This window comes from Anolis carolinensis, chromosome 2, assembly GCF_035594765.1.
Source record: "Anolis carolinensis isolate JA03-04 chromosome 2, rAnoCar3.1.pri, whole genome shotgun sequence".
Taxonomy (NCBI): domain Eukaryota; kingdom Metazoa; phylum Chordata; class Lepidosauria; order Squamata; family Dactyloidae; genus Anolis; species Anolis carolinensis.
In genome coordinates, this window is record NC_085842.1 from 16,307,804 (window position 1) to 16,331,821 (window position 24,018).

A 24,018-nucleotide genomic window follows, 5' to 3' on the forward strand; every position below is an offset into this window, starting at 1 on the left:
ATTGTGAAACAAAAAGCATGTGTTTGTGTGAGCAAAACCATTTCCTCTACAACATTTCGGTATATCGTGCTACAGGGAGAAAAGAGTCCATGATTTCTTCTTTTTCTTCCTGACGGGGTCTGGGAATACTGGTTTTCAAACTGGGACTGAACAAGCAATAGGCTTTCCATCTCCACACTTTGTCTTCTGAATTATAACAAATCGGCACACTGGCGGGAGGTCACCTAGTATTATTGATTTGTTATTATTTTATTCATGTATATCCCGCCTTTTCCCCACAACTGGGACTCTAGGCGGTGTACAAAGTTAAAACAAATACAGAAGACACATACAGATTAAAAACGGAAAAAAGACTGGCAAGTTTCTTGGCTCAGCAAGGACTTCATCCTCACTCTGTTCCATTTCAGTCCTTCATTTTCTAAATGCTACAGGACAGTGTTAGCACCAACAAGGCCATGGCAAGGCGGCACTAATATTCCTTCTGGAGATAGAGTGTTCCCTTTCTGAGATCCTTGCTCTTTAGCAAAAATCAATGTGAATACCCCTGCTAATCAGGTGGGACCTACGGAGTGTCTTTTTCCAAGCCTTGATCTGTCCCGACTTCCCTTTTTTGCCCCTACTTCAAAAGGTAAAATCCCAGAAGCTCCAGCAGTGAAAGTTTACCCTTCAAACAAACACAGGACCCGTTTTGAAACAAGAAATGCCAGTTTTCCAAAACTAGAAGCCAATTTCTAGTCATTTCTATTTTTCGTTTATTTGTTCTTGGGCTTTGTTGGTGGCCTATGAGATCCCCGGAAAGTTCCCAAGGCAGAAAATTTGTCATATACCTCCTGATGATGTTCACCCCCGTGATAAAAAGTGACATCCTTACAGGTAAAACCGCTGGGCTGCTGAACATGCTGACAGAAAGGTCAGCGCTTCAAAGCTGGGGAGCGGGGGTGAGCTCCCGCTGTTAGCCCCAGCTTCTGTCAACCTAGCAGTTCAAGGATCAATAGGTATCGCTCCGGCAGGCAGGTAACAGCGCTCCATACAGTCATGCCAAAGGCCACATGGCCTTGGAGGTGTCTACGGACAATGCTGGCTCTTCAGCACGAAGCAACCCAGTGATTCCAGCCAGGAAAGCCTTCAATAGATCCTGGGGTTATTCTGAAGGTCCTGGAATATGACATCATGCATCTAACTCAGGCATAGGTCAACTTTGGCCCTTCCTCCAGGTGTTTTGTCTCTTAAAGACCCACGGAACACTTTCTCTGCACTTCTGGAGGTTAAGATACAGCTGTCAGAGAAGCAGCATAAAAAGAAAAAAAACATTTTCGTAGCTCCACATCTACAGTGCAATCCTAGATACCATTACCTGGAAGAAAGTCCTGTTGAACTATACATCAAAGACATACCACAGCTGCAATTGTAGGCATGGGTCAATCTGACATATGGGAATGTGTATCTCTTGCACAGGCACAATTCGTATGCCCAGGGGTGGGGGAAATGTGGACTGTATGTTTAGTGCAGTCCCACACGATTATTTTGCTTGACCACTGTGGTCAACTTGATTTTTGCCCCACAGGCATGGGGCATTTTCAGCGTATTTTGTGGGCCCTTCCAAAGCAATTTTAAGCTAAAGAGAGGCTTTAAAAACCTCAGCAAGAGTGACTTCCAATAAACATTTGTTTTAAAAGCTTCCCTATATCTCAAATGGACCTGGGATGTGTCCACAAACATGGCAAGATCCCCCAAATTCCCTAGAGATCATTTGCAGCCAATTTCCTATGGTAGAGATCTGTAAATTGTTGTGTGTGTGTGGCCTTCAAAAGTCTACCAAGGATGTAATGTGTCCACTTATCCCCCCAAAGCGGCCTGCTCTAATATTTCCCATTTAAAACCTCCTTAAAATCAGCTGTGAAGCTCCCATTTTGTGGATCTGATTATTCAAATATATTCTCTCTCTAGGATTTTCTAGGTTCTCCACTGCACTTGAAATTCAAGAGAGCATACTTCTCTAGGAGTTTGTAGATCCTCCAGTGTGATTCTATGACCAATGTCTGGTGGAATTTAACCACAGAGTTGTTCTGGAGTGCTTAGAGAATACTTGGGATGTGTTCTCTCATGCTGAAAAAATAGTGTTTTGTTAATTAGGTAAAGTAGTAGTAAACAGGAAAAGTAGTTGTCAAAGGAATAGCTGGCTACTCTAAATTAAAATCTCCAGAGGCAGATGAACTACATCCAAGGAACTAACAGAAGTCATTTCAGAACCACTGGCAACAATCTTTGAGAAGTCCAAGCAGACTGGAGGAAGGCAAATGTTGTCCCTATCTTCGAGAAAAATGGAGCAATTACTGTCCAGCCAAGCTGACATCAAAACCAGGGATTCTGGTGAAGATCAAGGAGGTGGTCTCCAACCACGTAGAAAAGAATGCTGTGATTACTAAAAGTCAACATGAATTTCTCAAAAATACTTCATGCCATACTAATCTTATCTCTTTTTAAATAGAGTTACAAGCTTGGTAGATGCAGGGAATGCTGTGGATATAGCATATCTTGATTTCAGCAAGGCCTTTGACAAGGTACCACATGACCTTCTTGCAAGCAAACTAGTCAAATGTGGGCTAGGCAATGCTACTGTTAGGTGGATCTGGGTATGTTTAGCCTGCAGAAGAGAAGGTTGAGAGGAGACATGATCCCTAAGTTTAAATATCTCCTTCCTTGGACACTTTTAAACAGAGGCTGGGTGACCATGTGTCTGGGGTGCTTTAATTGTATTTTTCCTGCATGACAGGGGGTTGAACTAGATGGCCCATGTGATCTCTTCCAACTCTATTTTTCTATTATTCTAATTCACATTTTCTTACTTTCGTGGGGGCCCTGTTCTCCCAGCTCCAGTAAATGTTGAAGGCTGACTATATATATCAGTCATGGGCAAACTTCGGCCCTCCGGGTGTTTTGGACTCCCAACTCCTACAATTCCTAACCTACTGGCTGTTAGGAATTGTGGGAATTGGAGTCCAAACACCAGGAAGGCTAAAGTTTGCCCATGACTGATATATATGCTTACTGGCTTGTCTGGGTGAGAGGGAAGCAACTCAAAAGAGAAAGAAGTGTCTACTTTAGGCTGTGAGAGGAAAGGAATGGAGAATACATTCCACTTGGGACCAGCATCCTTATTTTTCTTGTCCTTGCAACCAAGGTCCAGTCCTTTTTCTTCTAAATTACTTCCCAGCAGCTTCAAGCTATTTCCCTTATGAATGCTCTTCTCATTTGGATCAAATCTATGAAACACAGGCAGGGAATGTTGTAACTCCCTATTCGCTATCATTTTTAAAATGTAAAAAAATTCCTACTCCAAGGGTGCTAAAATTGGGAGGTTTGACATATGGAACACAGGAGGAAGTGAAATAATTCTGAATCTCAAGAAACTCCTGCATTAAAAAAATCATATTTACAGTTCAAAAGTAATTTTTTGACAATCACCATGTCTTACAGAAATCCTAGTAACTTCTAGCAGAACCCCCAGAGTTCCAGGGAACCCTGGAAGAGAACCTTCTCCAGATGTTCCTGAACTACAACTCCTATGATCTGCTCACTACTGGCAATATTGGTTAGGGGTGATGGGAAGGGCAGTCCAGGAACAACTAGAGGTTAAACCTTAGGAAGTCTCCAACTCTCGAGTAGGTATGTATAGGATTGCACTGTAGCAAGACAACAAAGTTCCATTCGTTTTCATCATCCCAGCTTCCACAGTTTTACGACATCAAAGGGACTAACAAGATAATAAAGAATTAAAAAGAAGACACGACACTGTACAACCACAAGAATATAGCATAGAGCAGCAGTCAGGATAGGCAGAAAACTGTGCCAATGAGAACATTGACACCAATAAAAAGACCATTGAAAAGACGCCCACCACTTCTGAAAACATGAGAAGAGACGAAGTTGGGTTAACTTGCTTCCGTTGGGCTTGCCATTATTTTTGGCACCACCATCTCCAGCTACCCCTCCAAATATGAAGGGGATCTGAAGAGTTTGGCACACTTATGGTGTTAGAAGTCATTCATTATACAATACTGACTGTTCATGGTATTAAAGGCCTAGATCTACGCTTTCAGCTAAAATCAAATAGGCGGCCAAAGCGACGACATAATTCAAATTACAACCTCTAATCTGGCTGGAGCAGTCAATAGCACAGCCAACGGCAGCGTCCAAAATGTCCTCAGAGGGGGTCCTACGTAGAGTATATACTGCAATAATCTAGTCTGCATGGGACTTGGGCATGAGCTACAAAGGCCAAGTTTGTTGTGCAATGAAAGGACGTTGACGCCAGAAACAGTTCAAGATACTTCTAGATGTTACCATTGCTATGTATTTCACCAGGGACAGGGCTGGATCTAGCAAGTCTCCAAGTTGCACACTTGACACCTAAAGGAAGTGCAACTCTGCCCAAAGCAAGCTGAACTATGTTTACGTCATTGAAATGGTGGACCCTTACGACCTTCATCTTAAATAGCTTCTTGATCCCCATTGGCTCCAAAGCTACATTCTGCACAAAACTCCTTCAACGTTCAATGCACAAACATAGTGTCTCCTCTGTGGAATCTTTGTCACTCATTGAGGCTCTGACAGACATTCTTTGCGAACACCTACAACCACTTCAAGGCCTCCCCCTCATGTGAGTTTTTCTTTATTAATGCCAAGGGAGATTTGAACTTGAAATGAATCTCTTGTGGCATTGCTGTGGTTTCCCCCTAGGTCAAGATCTTTCCTGGTTCTCGTGCAGCAATAATACATATGTGTGTGTTTTTCAATTTGTCTCACTTATCTAATGAGGTCTTTGTCCAGAGCCAAGCTCTTTTTTACAACTCTTACTATGGTTTCTCCTCTGTGTACATTCTTTGATGAGAAGGTCCTTTCCTTTGACACGCCTAGGCTTTCAATGGCTTCTCTCCTGTGTGGTTTCTCTGGTGCAAATGAAGGGAATTGGCCCAACAGAAGCTCTTCCCGCACTCCAAGCACTGGAACGGCTTCTCTCCCGTGTGGATCCTCTGGTGGCAAGTGAGGTAGCGGCTGGTGCTGAAGCTCTTCCCGCACTCCGTGCACTTGAAGCCCTTTTCGGCTATGTGGATCCGTTGATGGCAAGCGAGGTAGCGGCTGGTGCTGAAATTCTTGCCGCACTCCAAGCATTTGTAGGGTTTCTCACCCGTGTGGATCCTCTGGTGAGAATTAAGGCTGGTGCTCCTGCTGAAGGTCTTTCCACACTGCAAGCACTTGTATGGTTTCTCTCCAGTGTGGATGATTTGATGCAGAGCTAAGGAATTCGCCCAGCAGAAGCTCTTCCCGCACTCGGTGCAGGTGAACGGTTTCTCTCCCGTGTGGATCCTCTGATGGGAAAGGATGTACTTGCTGGTAGTGAAGCCCTTCCCACACTCCAGGCATTTGTAGGGCTTCTCTCCCAGGTGCATCAGCTGGTGTGAGGCAAGGCTGGTGCGCCGGCTGAAGCTCTTCCCGCACTCCAAGCACTTGAAGGGGTCCTCCTTGGCGTGGATCCTCTTGTGACAGGTGAGGCATTGCTTGGAATTGAAGCACTTCCCGCACTCCAAGCACTTGAACCGTTCCTCCCTGGTGTGGAGGCGCTGGTGGTAGTTGAGGCTGGTGTTATGCATAAACATCTTCCCGCACTGCAAGCATTTGTAGGGTTTCTCCCCGGTGTGGATTCTCTGATGGCAGGTGAGATACTGCCTGGTGCTGAAGCTCTTTCCGCACTCCAGGCACTTGTAGGGCTTCTCGCCCATGTGGTGCTGGAGGTGGTAACTGAGGCTCGTCCGATGGCTGAACCGCCTCCCGCACTGCAAGCACTTGTAGGGTTTCAGCCCCGCGTGATGGCGTTGGTGGTATGTGAGGCTGGTGCTGTGGATGAAGGTCTTCCCACACTCCAGGCACATGTACGGCTTCTCTCCCGTGTGAATCCTCCGGTGGCAGTTGAGGCTGCCCCGCCGGCTAAAGCTTTTCCCGCACTCCAAGCATTTGTAGGGCTTCTTCCCCGTATGATTCATCTGGTGCAAAGTGAGAGAATTGGGCCAACAGAAGCTCTCGCCACACTCCAGGCATTTGTAGGGCTTCTCCCCTGTATGGATTCTTTGATGGGAGCTGAGATACTTGCTAGAGCTGAAGCTCTTCCCGCACTCTGAGCATTTGTAGGGCCTCTCTCCAGTATGCCTCTCCCAGTGAGCCATGAGGCTGGATTTACACGTGAAGGTTTCCCCGCACAGAAGGCACTGCCTCCAATCCGTCCACTGGTCCATTTTGTCTTGGGACGGGATTTCCCACATGTCTCCAATGAAAGGGACGGGGGGCTCGTCTGCCCACTGCTCTTTCACTTCTGGCTTTCCTGTCCACCCTTCGACCCAGAACTTTTCCCACAACATCCTGCCTGGTTCGGCCTCATTCTCAATCACTTGCCATTCACCTCCTAGGAAAGAAAACAGACAACAGAATTGGCAAGGGCCCACGGAGAAAAGGGAAACCCCAAATCTGACATAGCAAATAAACAGTGGTCCAGATGAGGCCCTGTAAGCTCTTCTGGAGCCCACCATACAATACTTTGTTTGAAGATGAACCCCAGGGAAAAATGAGGCTATTTTAAGGATAGTTTCAAAAGTAAATACAGATATATAGGTGGGGTTAATAAAGAGGATATGACCATTCAAAGTTCTCTGAATCGTCTATATTGCCACTCCAATTCTTACAAATAGCTATCCCTGATCATTCTTGCTGTAAATGAAAGATTTTTTTGGGGGGGGGGGGGATAAAGGCTCTTCCTGTAGATTAAACCAGCTCAATTGATTGGGTTTACTGGGAATTAGTGTTATGTCTTCCATTTGGCCAGGGGTTCATTTGTGGAGGCCTCAAGCCAATGAATGTCAACGTAAGGCATACAATTGTTGTGTTCATACTAAAAGCTTATAGAAGATTTTGGCTAGGACAATCAAAGGGAAATTGGGGAAAGGAGGAAGCAATAAACGCCTGTTGATGCTTAGGTTTAGATGTCACTGGGATATTGGACCTTTCTAAGGGTGTGATTGATGAATTTATGAACAGTTAAGCATGCAAGGCCTTTTAGAAGGATGGATTTGTAGAGATCTTCAGTTGTGACAAAGACTGTCATGAGTAAGTGGATCCTGCTGTTTATTAACAAAAAAGTCCTATTTGAAAGTTAATAAGACTTTTTTTTGAAGCAAATGCTTACGATGGCTAGAAAACCTGACAGTGGGATTCCAAGACTTGCAGTCCCTCAAAAGGAAAACTTTGAAGCCCTGTGGTTGAATAGCAAAACAGAATGACCCTGTGTGTTCTGCTCGGATGTCCTTGGGAGGAAGAATACAGAGCTCTCCCAAGATGTGAGGTGAAGGGCAAGAGGGTCACCAGCAACATTCAAACCCGATGATTATCTAAGCCAGGCATGGGCAAACTTCGTCCCTCCCTCCAGGCATTTTGGACTTCAACTCCCACAACTCCTAACAGTTTGCCCATGCCTGAGTGAGGCACAAGAAGCTGCCTTACCAAGAGAGGCCACCAGCTCCAAGTTCTCCTCCATGATCTCTGCATGCAGAGCCCTTTGCCTCGGACTCAGCAGGGCCCACTCTCCATCAGTGAAATCCACAGCCACCTCCTCAAAGGTCACCTGGAAAGCAGAAAACACCTTCTTACTCCTGGAAGAAATCAGGAGTGGAGGATTCAGGATTTTGGAAGCATCTCTTTTGAAAAAACGACACAAGCAAAAGAGATTATTGAGGCCTAGGGAGGGACTGTGGACAACACTGGAATCCAGACAATCTCCTACCTAGCTGACCAGTGATCCTGCCCCTACCTGATCAAGCTGCCCAGAAGTGGTTTCCTTTCCATCGCAATAGAGAAGAGGCGCGCGGGTAGATGCTGCTGCCATTCTCGATCTACCTCCTGCAAGGAAGAAGGGAAACATACAGTCAGCCCTTCACATTCCCTGGTATTCGGAGCACAGGACATCCCACAAAACTGGGTAAAATGAAAATAAGACACCACATTTTTTAAACCAGAGAAAAGACCTCTTCAGGAATGTCTAGGTCCCACAGAAGAATTCTACAGTCAACTGAGTCTCCTTCTCCAGAAGTTTTTAAACAAAGGCTAGATGGCCACCTGTTGGGGGGCGCTTTGATTCTGTTTTCTTCCACAGCAGAATGGGGTTGGACTAAATGATCCTTGTGGTCTTTTCCAAATCTATGATTCTAAGAACCTTTGCCTAAAGCTAACCACAGAATTCCATTGGAAGACCTTAAAATGCCTAGAAAAGTGTTGTGTCCAGGAAATCTCTAGGTGATTCAGCACAACTCAAGTCGTATATAATAACCCATTTATACAGTCAGCCCTCCTAATCCATTGATTCTGCACTCACAGATTCAACCATTCACAGCTATATATATTCCAAAAAGCAAACCTTGATTTTGCCATTTTATATAAGGGACATCATTTTACTACACCACTGCATATAATGGAATTTGAGCATCCATGGATTTTGTCATCTACAAAGAGTCCTGGAACCAAACTTTAGTAGATGGCACATTATTTTGTGGGTGGGGAGAGGAGCAACGGAAGTGTCACATTAAAAAAAACCCCATACATTAAAAACTATTTCACTTTATTTGTGCAATGGTGAAGTCACATTCCACTATACTAATTTATCAAAAAAACCCTGCATATCCTTTAGGCCCGGATTCAGCAGCTGTGTGAGGTCCAGACCCCAATTTTCACCCAAGGGCTGCACATATGACTAGGAATCTGAAAGAGCAGAGTTTGAATTCCTGCTTAGTCACAGAAACTCACTGGACCACACTGTGCAAGCCACATTCTCTCAAAGTCAGATGATGTGACTCGAGGATATCAGGAAACCTTTCCTGAATACATCTTTTCAAATAAACTCTTGCTGTAACATGAGTCAACTTGAAGGCAAATAACAAGAGCTGTTACGGGGTGATATAAGGGGAGGACACCAATGTGAATGTGTCCTATGAATCCTTACTCGGTGAGACAAGTCCTTCATCACTTTCTTCTTTGATCTGCAAAGGCTGCAGCCTCTGCCTGGAGTCTGGTAGAGACGTCTGGGTCTTAGAGAATTCAGCACCCCTTTCTGCAAGGCAGGCCTACATGATAAAGAGCAAGCAGAATCAGAGCAGGGAAGGGACTAAGAAAATAAATTTACCCAACAATGCCTGTTCATCACTGACTCTGCCCAGAGCAAAAATAGACAAATGGAGAAAATAGTTTTAGAGCACAGCATTTTTTGAAATAGCCAAGAGAAGCTGCTCTCACCTGCTGCCTTTTCTCCTTCCTCTCCTCTTCCTCACTCAGGAGGAATCCTTCAGCCAAAGCCACCGCCTGGGAGCTGGTCTGTGCCCCACATTCTCTCACCCAATTCTCCATCTCTGGAGGAAGGACGGCTAGGAACTGTTCCAGGATCACCAAGTCCAGCATCTCAGCCTTGGAGTGTCGCTCTGGCTTCAGCCACCGATGGCAGAGAGCATGGAGTTGGCTGCAAACCTCCCGGGGCCCATCGGCCACCTGATAGCGGAACTGCCTGAAATGTAAGCCATGAACTCCGGTGCTGGCGGCGTCCTCCTCCTGGGTTCTCTGCGCTGCTTTCCCCCAGAACCTCCTAGCATGTGCAGCATGGAGCTTTTTCCTGGTACTTAATCCGGCTGATTCACGCCTGTCCATCTTGGATCTCTTAACCTGAAGGGAGTTCTCTTTTTTCCGGGCAGGTCCTGTCAAAGCACACAAAGGGATGAATTGAGTAATTGAAGGTATCGTATATACTTGTACATAAGTCAACCCGAACATAAGCCAAGGCATCTAATTTTACCACAAAAAAACCCTGGAAAAACGTATTGACTTGAATATAAGACGAGGGTGGGAAATGCAGCAGCTACTGGTAAATTTCAAAAATAAAAATAGATACTATTAAAATTACATTAATTGAGGCATTGGTAGGTTAAATGTTTTTGAATATTTACATAAAACTGTAATTTAAGATAAGACTATCCAACTCTGATTACCATATATACCAGTGGTCCTCAAACTTTTAAAGCTGAGGGCCGGTCCACAATCCTTCAGACTGCTGAGGGGCTGAATTATCATTTGAAAAAAAAATGAACAAATTCCTTTGCACAGTGCACATGCCTTATTTGTAGTGCAAAACAACAACAACAACAACAACAACAACAACAACAAAAGAACAATACAATAATTAAAAATAAAAACAATTTTAACCATCATAAACCTATCAGGATTTCAATGGGAAATGTGGGTCTGCTTCTGGCCAATGAGATAGTCAAGTTATTAGGATTGTTGTTGTTGTGTGCCTTCAAGTCATTTCAGACTTTGGGTGAGCCTAAGTCTAAAACTGAGGGCGGGAGCCAGGTAAATGACCTTGGAGGGTGGTGAGGTATATTGACAAGAGTTCTTCTCCCATCCTGGACCTTCCACAGATATATTAACCTTCCTTGCTTTCTCCATATACCTCACAACCTCTGAGGATGCCTGCCATAGATGTAGGCGTAACGTCAGGAGAGAATACTTCTGGAACATGGCCATACAGCCCGGAAAACACATGTCAATCCTGTGATTCGGGCCATGAATGCCTTCGACAACACTAGGGATAAAAGTGATTAGCAAGAAAATGCAGGAAGTGAGACTACGGTGGTACGCTTAAGTGGATGAAGGGGAAAAGGAAGGGGCCTGAGGCTGTTAGGAATGGTGGGAGTTTATTTATTTACAACATTTTTACTTCGCCTTTCTCACTTGAGGGGACTCAAGGCGAGTTGATGTCTAAAACATCTGGAGGACCCAACTTGGTCCATGGCTTCTCTAAACCTTCACCCAAGTCATTGCTCAAGGTGTTGAATGGCCCTGAAAGGCCCAGGCTAGGCTCAAAGGATGGTCCCTTCTCTCCATGATTTATTTATTTTGTGTCAAAAGCATTGCATAACAAATACATTTTAAAATGATAAAAAAAGGAAATCACAAGCAACTAAATAGTTTTAGACCAAAAGCGGGCAATAGCAACCGCATTGTCCATATCTTTAAACAACTCCTCCTCTGTACATGAAGCAGGACATTGTGGGCAAGCATACATATGCTTCATCTCCATGATGAAAAAGAGACTCTTAAGGAGGTCTACATTCAAGGAGGGAGGCCCATGGATCATAGAAGAAACCTCACAGGCCATCCAGTCCAACCCCCTGCTAAGAAGCAGGAAAATCGCATTCCAAGCATCCCCGAAAGATGGCCATCCAACCTCTGCTTAAAAGCGTCTAAAGAAGGAGCCTCCACCACACTCCACGGCAGAGAGTTCCACTGCTCTCATGGTGAGAAAGTTCTTCCTAATGTTCAGGTGGAATCTCCCTTCCTGTGGTTTGAAGCCATTTTTCCATGTCCTAGTCTCCAGGGCAGCAGAAAACAATCTTGCTCCCTCCTCCCTATGACCTCCCCTCACATATTTATACATAGCTATCATGTCTCCTCTCCGCCTTCTCTTTTGCATGCCCAGCTCTTTAAGCCGCTCCTCATAGGGCTTGTTCTTCAGACCCTTGATCATTTTAGTCGCCCTCCTCTGGACACTTTCCAGTGGATCTAGACACTAGACTCCTATTTATGCAGGACAAAATCCCCTTGGCTTTTCTTGCCGCCGCATCACAATATAAAGGCCTTCTGAACCCTGCCCATTGTCCCCCTCCAGTCTGGCCTGGCTTCCTTTAAGGGCCCTTCAAGGCCTTCCCTCACCCACCTTTCCTCTCAGTCCTTTGGAAGAGGGCCCAAAGGCACAATATGGGGGGACAACGGCCGCCCCAATCTCCCGGCTAAGGACACAGAGGCCTCCTGCTTCCACAGAGGCTTCACAAAGGATAGGAAGAATATAGGCCTCGTCCTCCTCCGCCTCCTTCCTGCTCGCCTTCTCTTTCTCTCCTCAGGAAGGTAGCCCCCCTATGACAGGAAGGTTTTTCCCCCCACTTCCGCTTCCGCCAACTCTGCTCTAGGAAAGCACCGACTCGCTGGTTCGTTCGTTTCTCCCCGCTTGGACGTTCTGGACTTCCACTCCCGGCATGCTTTGCCGTTGGACACAGCGGCGGAGGCTTCTGGGAGTGGAAGTCCGGGAGGTCATCCCTGCTTTTTCTGGGTCCCGCTTTTAGGGCCCCTCAGAAGGAAAAACGGATTTCCTGTATTGTATTTTATTCTTATAGTCTGATATATACAGTAGAGTCTCACTTATCTAACATTCGTTGTCGAAGGCTTTCATGGCCGGGATCACAGGGTTGTTGTATGTCTTTCGGGCTGTGTGGCCATGTTCCAGAAGCATTCTCTCCTGACGTTTCGCCCACATCTGTGGCAGGCATCCTCAGAGGTTGTGAGGTATGGATAGTTTACCTAGTTTACCCATACTTACCTAGTTTATCCATGCCTCACAACCTCTGAGGATGCCTGCCATAGATGTGGGCGAAACGTCAGGAGAGAATGCTTCTGGAACATGGCCATACAGCCCGAAAGACATAGAACAACCCTATCTAACATTCGCTTATCCAATGTTCTGGATTCTGCCTTTTAGTAATCAATGCTTTTGTAGTCAATGTTTTCAATTTTTGGGTCTAAATTCGTAAATACAGTAATTACTACATAACATTACTGTGTATTGAACTACTTTTTCTGTCAAATTTGTTGTATAACATGATGTTTTGGTGCTTAATTTGTAAAATCATAACCTAATTCGATGATTAATAGGCTTTTCCTTAATCCCTCCTTACATTTTTTTAACATTTCCAATGTCCCAATTCATTCTTCTCTTTGGGAATCCGATGCAGCAATCCTGTTCTTGTTTCTCTCAGATTATAGCCCTTTCTGGGCTCAATCAGAACAATTTCTGAGTAAAGGCATAAAAAATTATACCGATCATCAACAAAAAAGTCCAGTAAATGTTAATTCCTTAAAATGCTTTTTATTCATTGCCATCCCATTTCCGCATCTCAACCGTTCCTTTGAAAAAAGAGGTGATGTTTTTTTCTGAAAGCACTAAGGATTTCATTACACCGTCTTGTATGGACTAAAGGGGATTTATTCCTAGAGTTACAAAGGACACCAAGATCAAATCTTTTGCCATGGAAGAATGGTCCTAACCAGGAGAACCAATGGTGAGGAATGCTGGGAGTTACAGTCCAACAGCATTTATAGAAACACAGCAATCCTTCTCCTAGTTCAGAAGACACATTCATCTAGATCAGTGCTCTCCAAACATTGGTTCTCCAAACATTTGCTTCCCAGAATCCTTGATTGTTGGTCAAGCTGGCTGGGGCTTCTGGGATTTGATGTCCAAAGTAGCTTGGCACCCAGTTTGGGAAATGCTGGTCTAAATGATATAGGGCGGCATCTGGTGTGTTGTTTCTTTTTGGGTGTGACAGAAATTTATTGCTTAGGTCAGGCATGGGCAAACTTCAGCCCTCTAGGTGTTTTGGACTTCAACTCCCACGTTTCCGAACAGCCTATCATGGTATTGCCTATGGTATAGTATACCATTTCCTCTAAAATAAGACATCCCCAGAAAATAAGACCTAGTAGAGGTTTTGCTGAATTGCTAAATATAAGGCCTCCCCCAAAAGTAAGACCTAGCAAAGTTTTTGTTTGGAAGCATGCCCGCCAAATAGAACACCAGAGCATGCAAGATCGGTAAATGTACATAACATAAAGTGTTGTACATGGAAATAATGGTAGTAACAAGGAATTCTTGATAGGATTCACAGTTTGTCTGGTTATGCTGGTTTGTGATGACAACTACTGTACAGTATATAATAAATGTTCAATTTTTTGTTCAACAATAAATGTGAATTCTTCTTCATGGAAAAATAAGACATCCCCTGAAAATAAGACCTAGAGCATCTTTGGGAGCAAAAATTAATATAAGACACTGTCTTATTTTCGGGGAAACACGGTATGTACTTTTGTGGGAGTTTGTTGCCTGTCTGACAGTTTGATGCTAGCTTTGAACTGTATTGAATGGTCAGTGTAGATGGGAGTAAAGACTCAGGTGAAACCACTGCTGAATGAAAGGGAAAAGGGGATACAATCAACAAGATGCATCTCAAATGGGCTCCTATGGGAAGGAAAAACAGAATGTGTGCACATCTGTGAATGAGAGCTGTGGTGGCACAATTGGTGACCTGAAGGTTTGAATCTGCGAGACGGGGTGAGCTCCCGTCTGTCAGCTCTAGTTTGTGGGGACATGAGCGAAGCCTCCTAGCAGGATGGTAACACATCAGAGTCCACTGGGCAACATCTCTGTAGACTGCCAATTCTCTCACACCAGAAGCAACTTGCAATATGTTCTTCAGTCGCTTCTGACACAATTAAAAAAATCTGTGAATGCAATCCTATTTCTTCCCCCCTGTGAGTGGAGACCACTCGTTGTCTGAATTGTTTTTCCTTTTCCGCTTAGAAACAGCACCAGGGACCTCTATTAGGAATCAAGAGCCACCAGGGAGGAAGGATCGCGGACGAACTGTAGAAACCCTTGATGTAGGATATTGGCCGTTGTCTTCAAATCAGGGTAGTCGGCCAGGCTTTGGCACAGGGGCCGGGCTGTGGTGCAGGCTGTTGAGCAGCTGCAATAAATCACTCTGACCTTGAGGTCATGAGTTCGAGGCCAGCCGTGGCGGGGTGAGCACCCGTCAATTAAAAATAAAAAATAGCCCCTGCTCGTTGCTGAACTAGCAATCCGAATGATAGTTGCATCTATCAAGTAGGAAATGAGGTACCACTTATAAAAAAAAGTGGGGAGGCAAGTTTAACTAATTTACGACCTGGAATGAGGAAGTGCCGTCATAGTGGATGATGAAGCAGCTGCTCCCCCCTGTGGCCAGAATCGAACATCCCCTCAGGAGAAGGTTAAATTGCCTCTGCGTCTGTCTCTGTTTGATGTGTTTATGGGCATTGAATGTTTGCCCTATGTGTGTATAATGTGATCCGCCCTGAGTCCCCCTCGGGGTGAGAAGGGCGGAATATAAATACTGTAAATAAATAAATAGTCCATAGGTCATCCTCAGGACCATTTTTTATCATCCAATTATCACATTCCTGGGCTCTCAAATGTCTCAAAACTCTAGAGGATGTGCATGACTGTTATTATGATTATCATCATCATCATCATCCCAATCCTATTTGTGAAGGTGGGCATTTCCACTCTTGTGGAAGGGTCCATGGTCTCTCTGGAATCATAAAGCATTTTTTCACCTCCCCACCATTTTATTCTGAAATGCCCCCAAACAACCCTTAGCAGGAGATAGGTTCATTTGCATTACATTATATCAAAGCCACAAATGTGGAGACCAACTGCAAGTATGTGTGTCTATATATATACTGACACATACATATACACGTGTGTGCAGATCCCAGCCTTCCAGTTGCCAACCCTGGTTTAGAGGGCTGAACTGGGACTTGAATTTAACTGAATCCTTGCTATGAAACTTTCAGGTCAATCCTGCGCCTGTCATCTTCTTCTGGGCCTGCCCTTCTTGATTAAATCTGGGTGAGAAGAGAACAACACACATTGATTAAAACCTTCCCAAACCTTAATTAAGTGGGAAGAATGAGGCACAATTCCTCATATTTCATGGTAAACCAGACTTCAAATGTAGTACTTGTTTATTGTGCTTTGTTGAGACCCCAACTAGGATACACTTGCATCTGGTTCTCATCACAATTCAGGAAGGATATGGACAAGCGGAAACATGACCAGAGAAGAGCAACCAAAGTGCCAATGGTCTGGAAATCTATGGGAAATGGGCATATCTAGCTTGGCAGGGGGTTGGACTGGATGGCCCTTGTGGTCTCTTCCAACTTTGATTCCAAGACTGAGAAGTGACATGACAGCCACCCGAAATACTTGATCTAAATGTGTTTTCTCCTGCTCCAGAGAGTGGGACAGGAGCCAATAGATTCAAATGGCAAGAGATTCCTCCTAAATATTAGGTAGAACTTATTTATGGTAAGAACTGTTTTGACAGTGGCATGAACTTCTTTGGAGGGTGGTAAGACGATCCTACTTTGGAGGTCTTCAAAATGAGGATGGGCACCTTTCAGGAATGTTTGTGTATTTCTGCATAGCAGAATGGGATTGTAACCCTTCCAATTCTAAATATCACTCTCACAGTTTCTAGCTCAGTGGTTCCCAACCTGGGGTCCCCAGGTGTTTTTGGCCTACAACTCCCAGAAATCCCAGCCATTTTACCAGCTGTAGGAATTCTGGGAGTTAAAGGCCACTGCTCTAGCTTCTCTGGGGCTCATCCAAATACTTTGACACTCTGTGTTGTTGAAGGCTTTCATGGCCGGGATCACAGGTTTGTTCTATGTTTTCCGGGCTGTATGGCCATGTTCTAGAAGTATACTTCTAGAACATGGCTATACAGCCCGGAAAACATACAACAACCCTTTGACACTCTACTTTGTACAGCAGGCATAGGCAAACTTGGGCCCTCCAGGTGTTTTGGACTTCAACTCCCACAATTCCCGAGTATCCACCGGCCACCCATGCCTGTTGTAGAGGAAACTCCCATGTTGACAAAGTCTCCGACATTCATCTCCAGTTGCCACTGGTTCACAGAGCCAGACTTCACCCAACTCCTTGGATTCAACATTTTCCCACACGTCAAACAAGTACATAGGGTTCCAGCTATTTTCATTGTTTTAAAAATACTAGGTTCGTAATGTTAAAAAAGATTACAAAAGTGGGGAAATAGATGAAATCACACAAGTCACTCAACTAGCATGAAAAACAAAAATGGAAAACTGTTAGTTCACAAAAAAGGCAAAAGGTGGGTGAGTACAGATTACAGTCAGCCTTCCACATCTGAAAATGTGACTTCTGCAGATTTCATTAAAATGTTCTCTGTAGGGATTTTTAGGTCCTCCAGCATGACTCTATATACTAGAGAACATAGAGATTGCTAGAGAGAACTCCCTCCAGACGTGGCAACTCCTTATCCTTCCAAGTGTAGAAGAACTACAACTCCCAGGAACCCGAAGGAGCACAGCCAAAGCATGCTGGGAATTGCCAGCCCCATCTTGAGGGCTACACCATGCCTACCCATGATCTATAGACAGTGGACATTCATATTTTGAATACCTCAAGCACCAAGTCTTGTTGCAAAAAGGTCTTACAAGACCACGACACATCTCTCAGGCATCATAACTGCGCAAAGGTCATACAAATATTTCAGTTTGGTAGAATAAAACAAGATGCAGGATACTTTCCATACGAAAGAGACTGAACAGGGCATGGCCATATCATATGAACTAATGAAAAAATGTCCATTGCATGTGTGTCATTAATACAAACTGATCTACTTAAAATATGCTGCAATGTTCAGTGAGTGGATAATTATTTTCTCCATGAAATTAATTGTTATTTTAGACTGCAGACAGTACATATAGAAGTAGGAGCAGTCACTCGTTGTTTGTGTTTTCCCTTTATGACATATACTGCAGGATCTCCTTGTTTCCTGGAATTAAGGGCACGGGACCTTCATGAAAGTAGAAAATCCACAAATTAAAATAAACTTTTTTTTCATGGTATCATATACAGTAGAGTCTCGCTTATCCAACCTTCGCTCATCCAACGTTCTGTATTATCCAACGCAGTCTGCCCTTTAGTAGTCAGTGTTTTTGGAGTCGATGTTTTCAATACATTGCAATGTTTTGGTGCTAAATTCGTAAATACAGTAATTACTACATAACGTTACCATGTATTGAACTGCTTTTTCTGTGGATTTGTTATAAAACATGATGTTTTGGTGCTTAATTTGTAAAATCATAACATAATTTGACATTCAATAGGCTTTCCCTTAATCCCTCCTTATTATCCAACATTTTCGCTTATCCAACGTTCTGCTGGCCCGTTTATATTGGATTAGCGAGACTCTACTGTAATTGGAAAGGACCACAAGGGCCATCCAGTCCAACTCTATTACGCCATGCAGGAACACACAACCAGAGCACTCCTTACAGATGGCCAGCCTCTGTTAAAAAAAACCTCCACAGAAGATGACTTCAAAAGAATAGCATGTCCCACTATTGTACAGCTCTAACCACCAGGAAATTCTTCCTAATGTTCAGGTGGGATCTCTTTTCCTGAAGCTTGAATCCATTGCTCCATGTCCTGGTCTCTGGAGCAGCAGAAAAGAAACTTGCCCTCTCTTCAATATGACATCCTTTCCATAATGTTTGAACATGGCTATCATGTCCCTGCTCAATCTTTCTATGCATCTCTAAATCCACCAGTCTGACTTTATGGTCAACTCTGGCTGGAACATGGCCACATGAATCAAATCCACAAATATCCAAATCAACAAAAGTTAAATTCATAAGTACGGAAGACTTGACCAAATAGATGCTTGTCTTCCAAATCTGAAGCGCTTTCCACACGTGAGACTTCTAGAATCACAGAATTGGAAGAGACCACATGGGCCATCTTGATCAGTCCACTTCTGCCATGCAGGAAAAGCACAATCAAAGCACCCCTGACAGATGTCCATCCAGCCTCTGTTTAAAAGCTTCCAAGGAAGGAGCTTCCACCACACTCTACTGTTGAACAGCTCTTCTTACAGTCAGGAAGTTCTTCCCAATGTTCAGGTGGAATCTCCTTTTCTGTCGTTTAAACCCCAGAGTGTTTCTTCTGGTGTAAAATCAGAAGGGTCTTCTCCGCATAGCACTTTCCGCACACAAAGCAGGTATAGGATTTCTCCCCCGAGTGGATCATCTGGTGTCTGTTAAGGTTGGACCTCTGGTTAAAGCTCTTCCCGCACTCCAGGCACTTGAAGGGTTTTGCTCCGGTGTGGATCAGGATGTGCGCGTTGAGGGTCGACTTCTGGCTGAAGGTCTTCCCGCACTCCAGGCAGATGTAGGGCTTGTTCCCCGTGTGGTTGATCTGGTGGGCATTGAGGCTCTTCTCCTCCATGAAGCTCTTGCCGCACTCCTGGCACTTGTAGGGATTCTCCCAGGCGTGGATGGTTTGGTGCCGCTTGAGGTTGGACTGGTTGTTGAAGCTCTTGCCACACTCCTTGCATTTGTAGGGCTTCTCCCCCGTGTGCTTGACTTGGTGTAAAATGAGGCCGGAGCTGTAGCTAAAGCCCTTTCCGCACTCCTTGCATTTGTATGGTTTCTCTCCAGTGTGGGTTGTTTGGTGCGAACTGAAAATGGTCTTCCGGGTGAAGCTCTTCCCACACTTGTCACACTTGAAGGGTTTGTTCCCGGTGTGGTTCATCCGGTGGTCCACGAGGTCCCTCTTCTCAGAGAAGCCCTTCCCACACTCCTCGCATTTGAAGGGCTTCACCCCCGAGTGAATCATTTCGTGGCGCTTCAGGTGTGAGGGCTGGCTGAAGCTCTTCCCGCACGTCTGGCACTTGTACGGCTTCTCTCCGGTGTGGTTCATCAGGTGCGCCGTGAGGTTCCTCTTCTCGGTGAAGGCTCTCCCACACTCCTGGCATTTGAAGGGCTTCTCTCCCGTGTGGACAATATGGTGCCTCTTGAGGTGCGACCGCTGGTTGAAACTCTTCCCACACTCCTCGCACTTGTAGGGTTTCTCTTCCGGGTAAGCAATTTGGTGGGTAATGATGGTGAATCCATCGCCCAAGGCCTCTCCGCTTTCCAAGCCATCATCAGGTTTCTCCCCTGTGAAAAGAATTGACTCTCAACGTGAATGGCAGAAGAAAAAGCAAGTACCATATATACTTGAAGATAAGCCAAGTTTTTCGGCCCTTTTTTGAGCTGAAAAAGCATCCCACGGCTTACAATGGGGTCAAGACCGGGCATCGGAGCCTGGAGACCACTGCTTGCAATATATGGTATATTTCTCTCTCCTCTTCCCCTCCCTTTTCAGTGCATTTTCTTTTCCAGTCAAAAGGGAGAGAAGGAGGGAAAGGAGATACATTTCATGTCCTCCTTGTTTGTATGCTCTCTTTTAAACCCACCCAATTTTAAGTTGGATAATGCAAGGTCTGTGTGCCAGGGCTAGTCAAGCTCTTCACCTACCTGTATCCAGAGGGATGGGACTCAGCTCTGCTCCTGTGGGCGAAGTCGACTCTGCTTCTTGCTCAAGATGGCAGTCAGTATCTGTACCTGGAAGGAAAGATAAATTACCCGTTTTCTCTGTGTTCCGAGCCTGTCTCTGTCAGAACATGAAGCATGCAATCATAAAGTGGAAATCATCAGAAGAAAAGTGTTCTTACCAGACATCAAGGGAACCACTGACCATATAGGGAATCTGACGAAGAAACATACCCTACCAACGATCTACAGACCCACCAAGAAAATCCAACAAATGCTATGTTCAGTGAAGGACAAGAGGGATCCTCTCACCTCTGCAGGAGTCTACCATATACCATGCAGCTGTGGACAAGTCTACAGAGGGACCACCAAATGCAGCAGCATTGCCCAGGCACAAGTCAAGGAACATCAAAGGCACTGCAGACTAATTCAACCAGAGGAGTCAGTCAAAGCAGAGCACTTGATGAACCAACCTGGACATAGCATATTGTTTGCATTGCAATGTAATGCTGAAACAGTCTAACAACTACTACATCAGACTACACAGAAAAGCCATTGTAATATACAAGAAGCAGGTGAACAATTTCAACAGAAAAGGGGAAACCATGAAAATGAACACAATCTGGCTACCATTATTTAAAAACTCTAAAATCAGGACAGTAAATAAAGAACAACACTAAAAAAAAAACAGGGGAATTCCAGACAGGAAAAAATCAGGGGCGGCTAACACTTCCCAACAAAGGATTCCCCCAGACAGGAAGCAGCCAATGCTAATCAAGGTGGCCAATTGCAACATTCACACTTGCCTCAAGCAGACAAGAGCTTTCCCCCACCCTGGACATTCCACAAATATATATACCCCACTTGCCTAGTTTCCAACAGACCTCACAGCCTCCGAGGATACCTGCCACAGATGTGGGTGAAATGTCAGGAGAGAATGCTTCTAGCACATGGCCAGACAGACTGAAAAACTCACAGCAACCCAATCATAAAGTTGGGCGAGACCACAAGGGCCATCCAGCCCAACCCCACTTTCCATGCAGGAAGACACAAACAAAGCACAGAATGTTCGATGCATGGGACACTCTCTTGTCACTTATTCAAATAAAAATAAATTCAGCCAGTTTAAAAGAGAAACTGAATTAAAAGAAAACCAAACTGAAATCCAACCAAATTGAAACAAAAACATGAGTAGGCTTCCTCGTTTTGACGATTTCTGGTTTTGGACAGCGCTCTGGTCCCTAAGCTGTTGGATAAGTGGGAGACATCTGTCAAAGTAAAGGAAACATCTTCTCCCACTTTCAAATTGATCTTTATGATGTACATGGAAGACTTACCGAGAGGGACCACCATTACATCCTCATCTTCTTCCATGATTCCCTTGTGAAGAGTGCTCTGGTCCAGATCCAGCAAGGTTGACTTCTCTTCAGAAAAGCACCCAAACGTTCCTCCAAGGTGACTTCAAAAATGGGCGGCTTGTAAATCAAGAACACTCATGCCATGCCAAGCAGAATCCGCTCCATTTGACGTATTTGGAATTCAGGAATGGCATTCTAAGTCGTTTTAATAGGGGTGCTGGATGAGGGAAAGGGGGCTAGATAGGGATAGAAAAAGCAGCTGTTAGAGGTTCTGTTGACTCCAATATTACTTTATCACCACCAAGTATGATCCTAAGCACTAAAAGAAGAAACAAGGCAAATTAGGAGACAAAGCTCCAGATGTGAATTGTTTTTTACAAAACCAACACATTCAGCCGGTAGTTGGCTTTCCTCACTACACATTAACAAACACTACAAACATTAGTCTCTAAAAACATATAGATCACAATATTCTATAGAGCACAGTCCACCTGCACACAAGAAGTTTTGGATTTGCATAATACACCTCACTCTCAAAAGGTCCTTTATCAAACTCAAAATTACAAACATTTATCCTTTCAAGACTTTGTTTGCTTTTCTTAAACTCAAGCTGCAAATTCTCTTTCTTTTTACACATTTTGGATTTCCATACATACTTCTGTGTGTGCTCCTTCAAGTCGCCTGTCAACATAAGGGTTTTGTTTTTGTTTTGGTTTTTTCCTTGTGTCAGGAACGACTTGAGAAACTGCAAGTTGCTTCTGGTGTGAGAGAATTAGTCATCTGCAAGGATGTTTCCCAGGGAACTCCCGGATGTTTGATATTTTACATAAGGTGACCCCATGAGCTTCACAGAGCTTTCTAAGACAAGGGAATATTCAGAGTTGAGTTTGGCCAGTTCCTACCTCCAAAACAGAGCCTTCAGCATCTCATATCAGTGGCCAACCTCTGTCCAAGTTCTAACCTGGGCTGAACTGTCTTAACTTTCAATATCAAATGGGATTTGGTGCTTTTAGGGTTTCAGCCTGAAACAGGGGGCAACAAGCTTGCCTCTCTTTAAGGCTGAGAGAGTGTAACTTGCTTACCCAGTGGGGAACTGAATCTTGGTCTCCCAGAGCTGAGTCCAATGCTCAGATCCCTAAATGACATTGACTCTTCTCTTTGTGTACCTGTGTTTTCAGGTTGCCTGTGGATTGACAGTGGTCCCGTTAATTTTATAGATTTTCTAAGGTGAGGAATATATATATATGTATAACTTTTAAAAGAATACTAAGTGCAGTGGGGTGTTTGGAATGAAACATTCCACTCCTGCAATGCTCATGCATTAGTCTCTGGTGAGCTATATGTTCTCCCCATTTCTCTCTATTTTAATCCAGGCTTTCCCTCTCTCCAGTGTCACCAGCTGTACATTCTGGTTTTAATGTTAAAATGTGTATGTCACAATGTATATTTATATGTTGTATATGAGGCCCCTAGAATCACAAGAAATAAAAAATAACAGTTAATGACTCATTCTCAAATTCCACCCCACCCAACATCAAATTGTCCTACGTTGGGAACCAGGGCTTTAGCGTATGAGAGGGCCTTCAAGTCACCTGTTTGACTTATGCTGACCCCATGAATTTCACAGGGGTTTTAAGGCATGGACTACTACTCAGAGATGTATTCCTCCATGGCAAAATATTCATTGGTGGTCTCCCATCCAGTATTAACCAAGACTGGTCCTGCTTAGTTCTAAAGATCAGGTGGGATCTGGGGCCTTGAGATAGGAATATTCAACCTGTATTTGAGTCACAAAAGTCCTAGTGTTTCAATAGAATCACCCGCTCAACCCATCATAGGAGGAAGAAGCCAGATTTTTATCTGCTAAAAATGAACATTATAATTTGTTGTCGATGGCTTTCATGGCCAGGATCACAAGGTTGTTGCGTGTTTTCAAGGCTGTATGGCCATTTTCCAGAAGTATTCTCTCCTGACTTTTTGCCCACATCTATGGCAGGCATCCTCAGAGGTTGGGAGGTATGGAGAAACTAAGCAAGGAAGGTTTATACATCTGTGGAAGTTCCTGGGTGGTGATTATCATCATCATCACTATGTTTTATTTCTCCTAACAGCTTGAGGTGGGGTACAACATTATCATTATTATTATTATTATTATCATCATTATCATTATTATTATTATATTTCATTTGCTAATACCTTTTTATTCAAGCAGGTTCTTAAAGAAGATTTTTGAGATCATGTTGGGGGATGCTGTGGTTTTCTATAATGTTCTTGTGAATTTAAACGTGATTGTTTTTTAATAGTAATGATGTTTAGTACTACTACTAATAATAATAATTTTATTCCTTTACCTGCCACTCCTCATGGTTCAAGGCAGGTTACAACACTGCTAAAACACATACTAATCAAAACACATATACATTCAAAAACACTCCATAGAATACACACATTACAACAGATTTCCATATTGCTTAAATATTTGTATATTATTTTAAACTGTACTGTAATGCTTTTAATGTTATCTGCTTTGAATCTCCTTATGGAGAGAAAAAGCAAGGCA

General features: G+C 44.1%; 1 protein-coding gene across 1 annotated transcript; it reads right to left on the reverse strand.

Moving 5' to 3' along the window:
* Nucleotides 1-228: 228 nt before the first annotated feature.
* On the reverse strand, nt 229-24,018 carry LOC103280111 (zinc finger protein 585A). Its single transcript, XM_062969270.1, has 10 exons — nt 22,115-24,018; nt 21,438-21,694; nt 20,086-20,172; nt 18,716-19,725; nt 11,800-11,977; nt 9,331-9,782; nt 9,041-9,161; nt 7,856-7,944; nt 7,549-7,669; nt 229-6,457 (listed from the first exon to the last, which is right to left on the reverse strand). Exons 2-10 carry the CDS (start codon nt 21,472-21,474, stop codon nt 4,914-4,916), a joined length of 3,639 nt encoding a protein of 1,212 aa, XP_062825340.1. The 5' UTR covers nt 21,475-21,694; nt 22,115-24,018; the 3' UTR covers nt 229-4,913.

What these genes read in the sequence shown, in the direction of transcription:
- LOC103280111 (XM_062969270.1), bottom strand. Translation starts at nt 21,474, where the DNA reads ATGGAAGAAGATGAGGATGTAATGGTGGTCCCTCTCG. An exon ending in AGGACTGAGAGGAAAGGTGG is followed by an intron (nt 9,783 to 11,799) that starts GTGAGGGAAGGC and finishes GTGCTTTGACAG; the next exon opens with GACCTGCCCGGAAAAAAGAG. An exon ending in CTTCTGGGCAGCTTGATCAG is followed by an intron (nt 7,670 to 7,855) that starts GTAGGGGCAGGA and finishes TCTGCTTTCCAG; the next exon opens with GTGACCTTTGAGGAGGTGGC.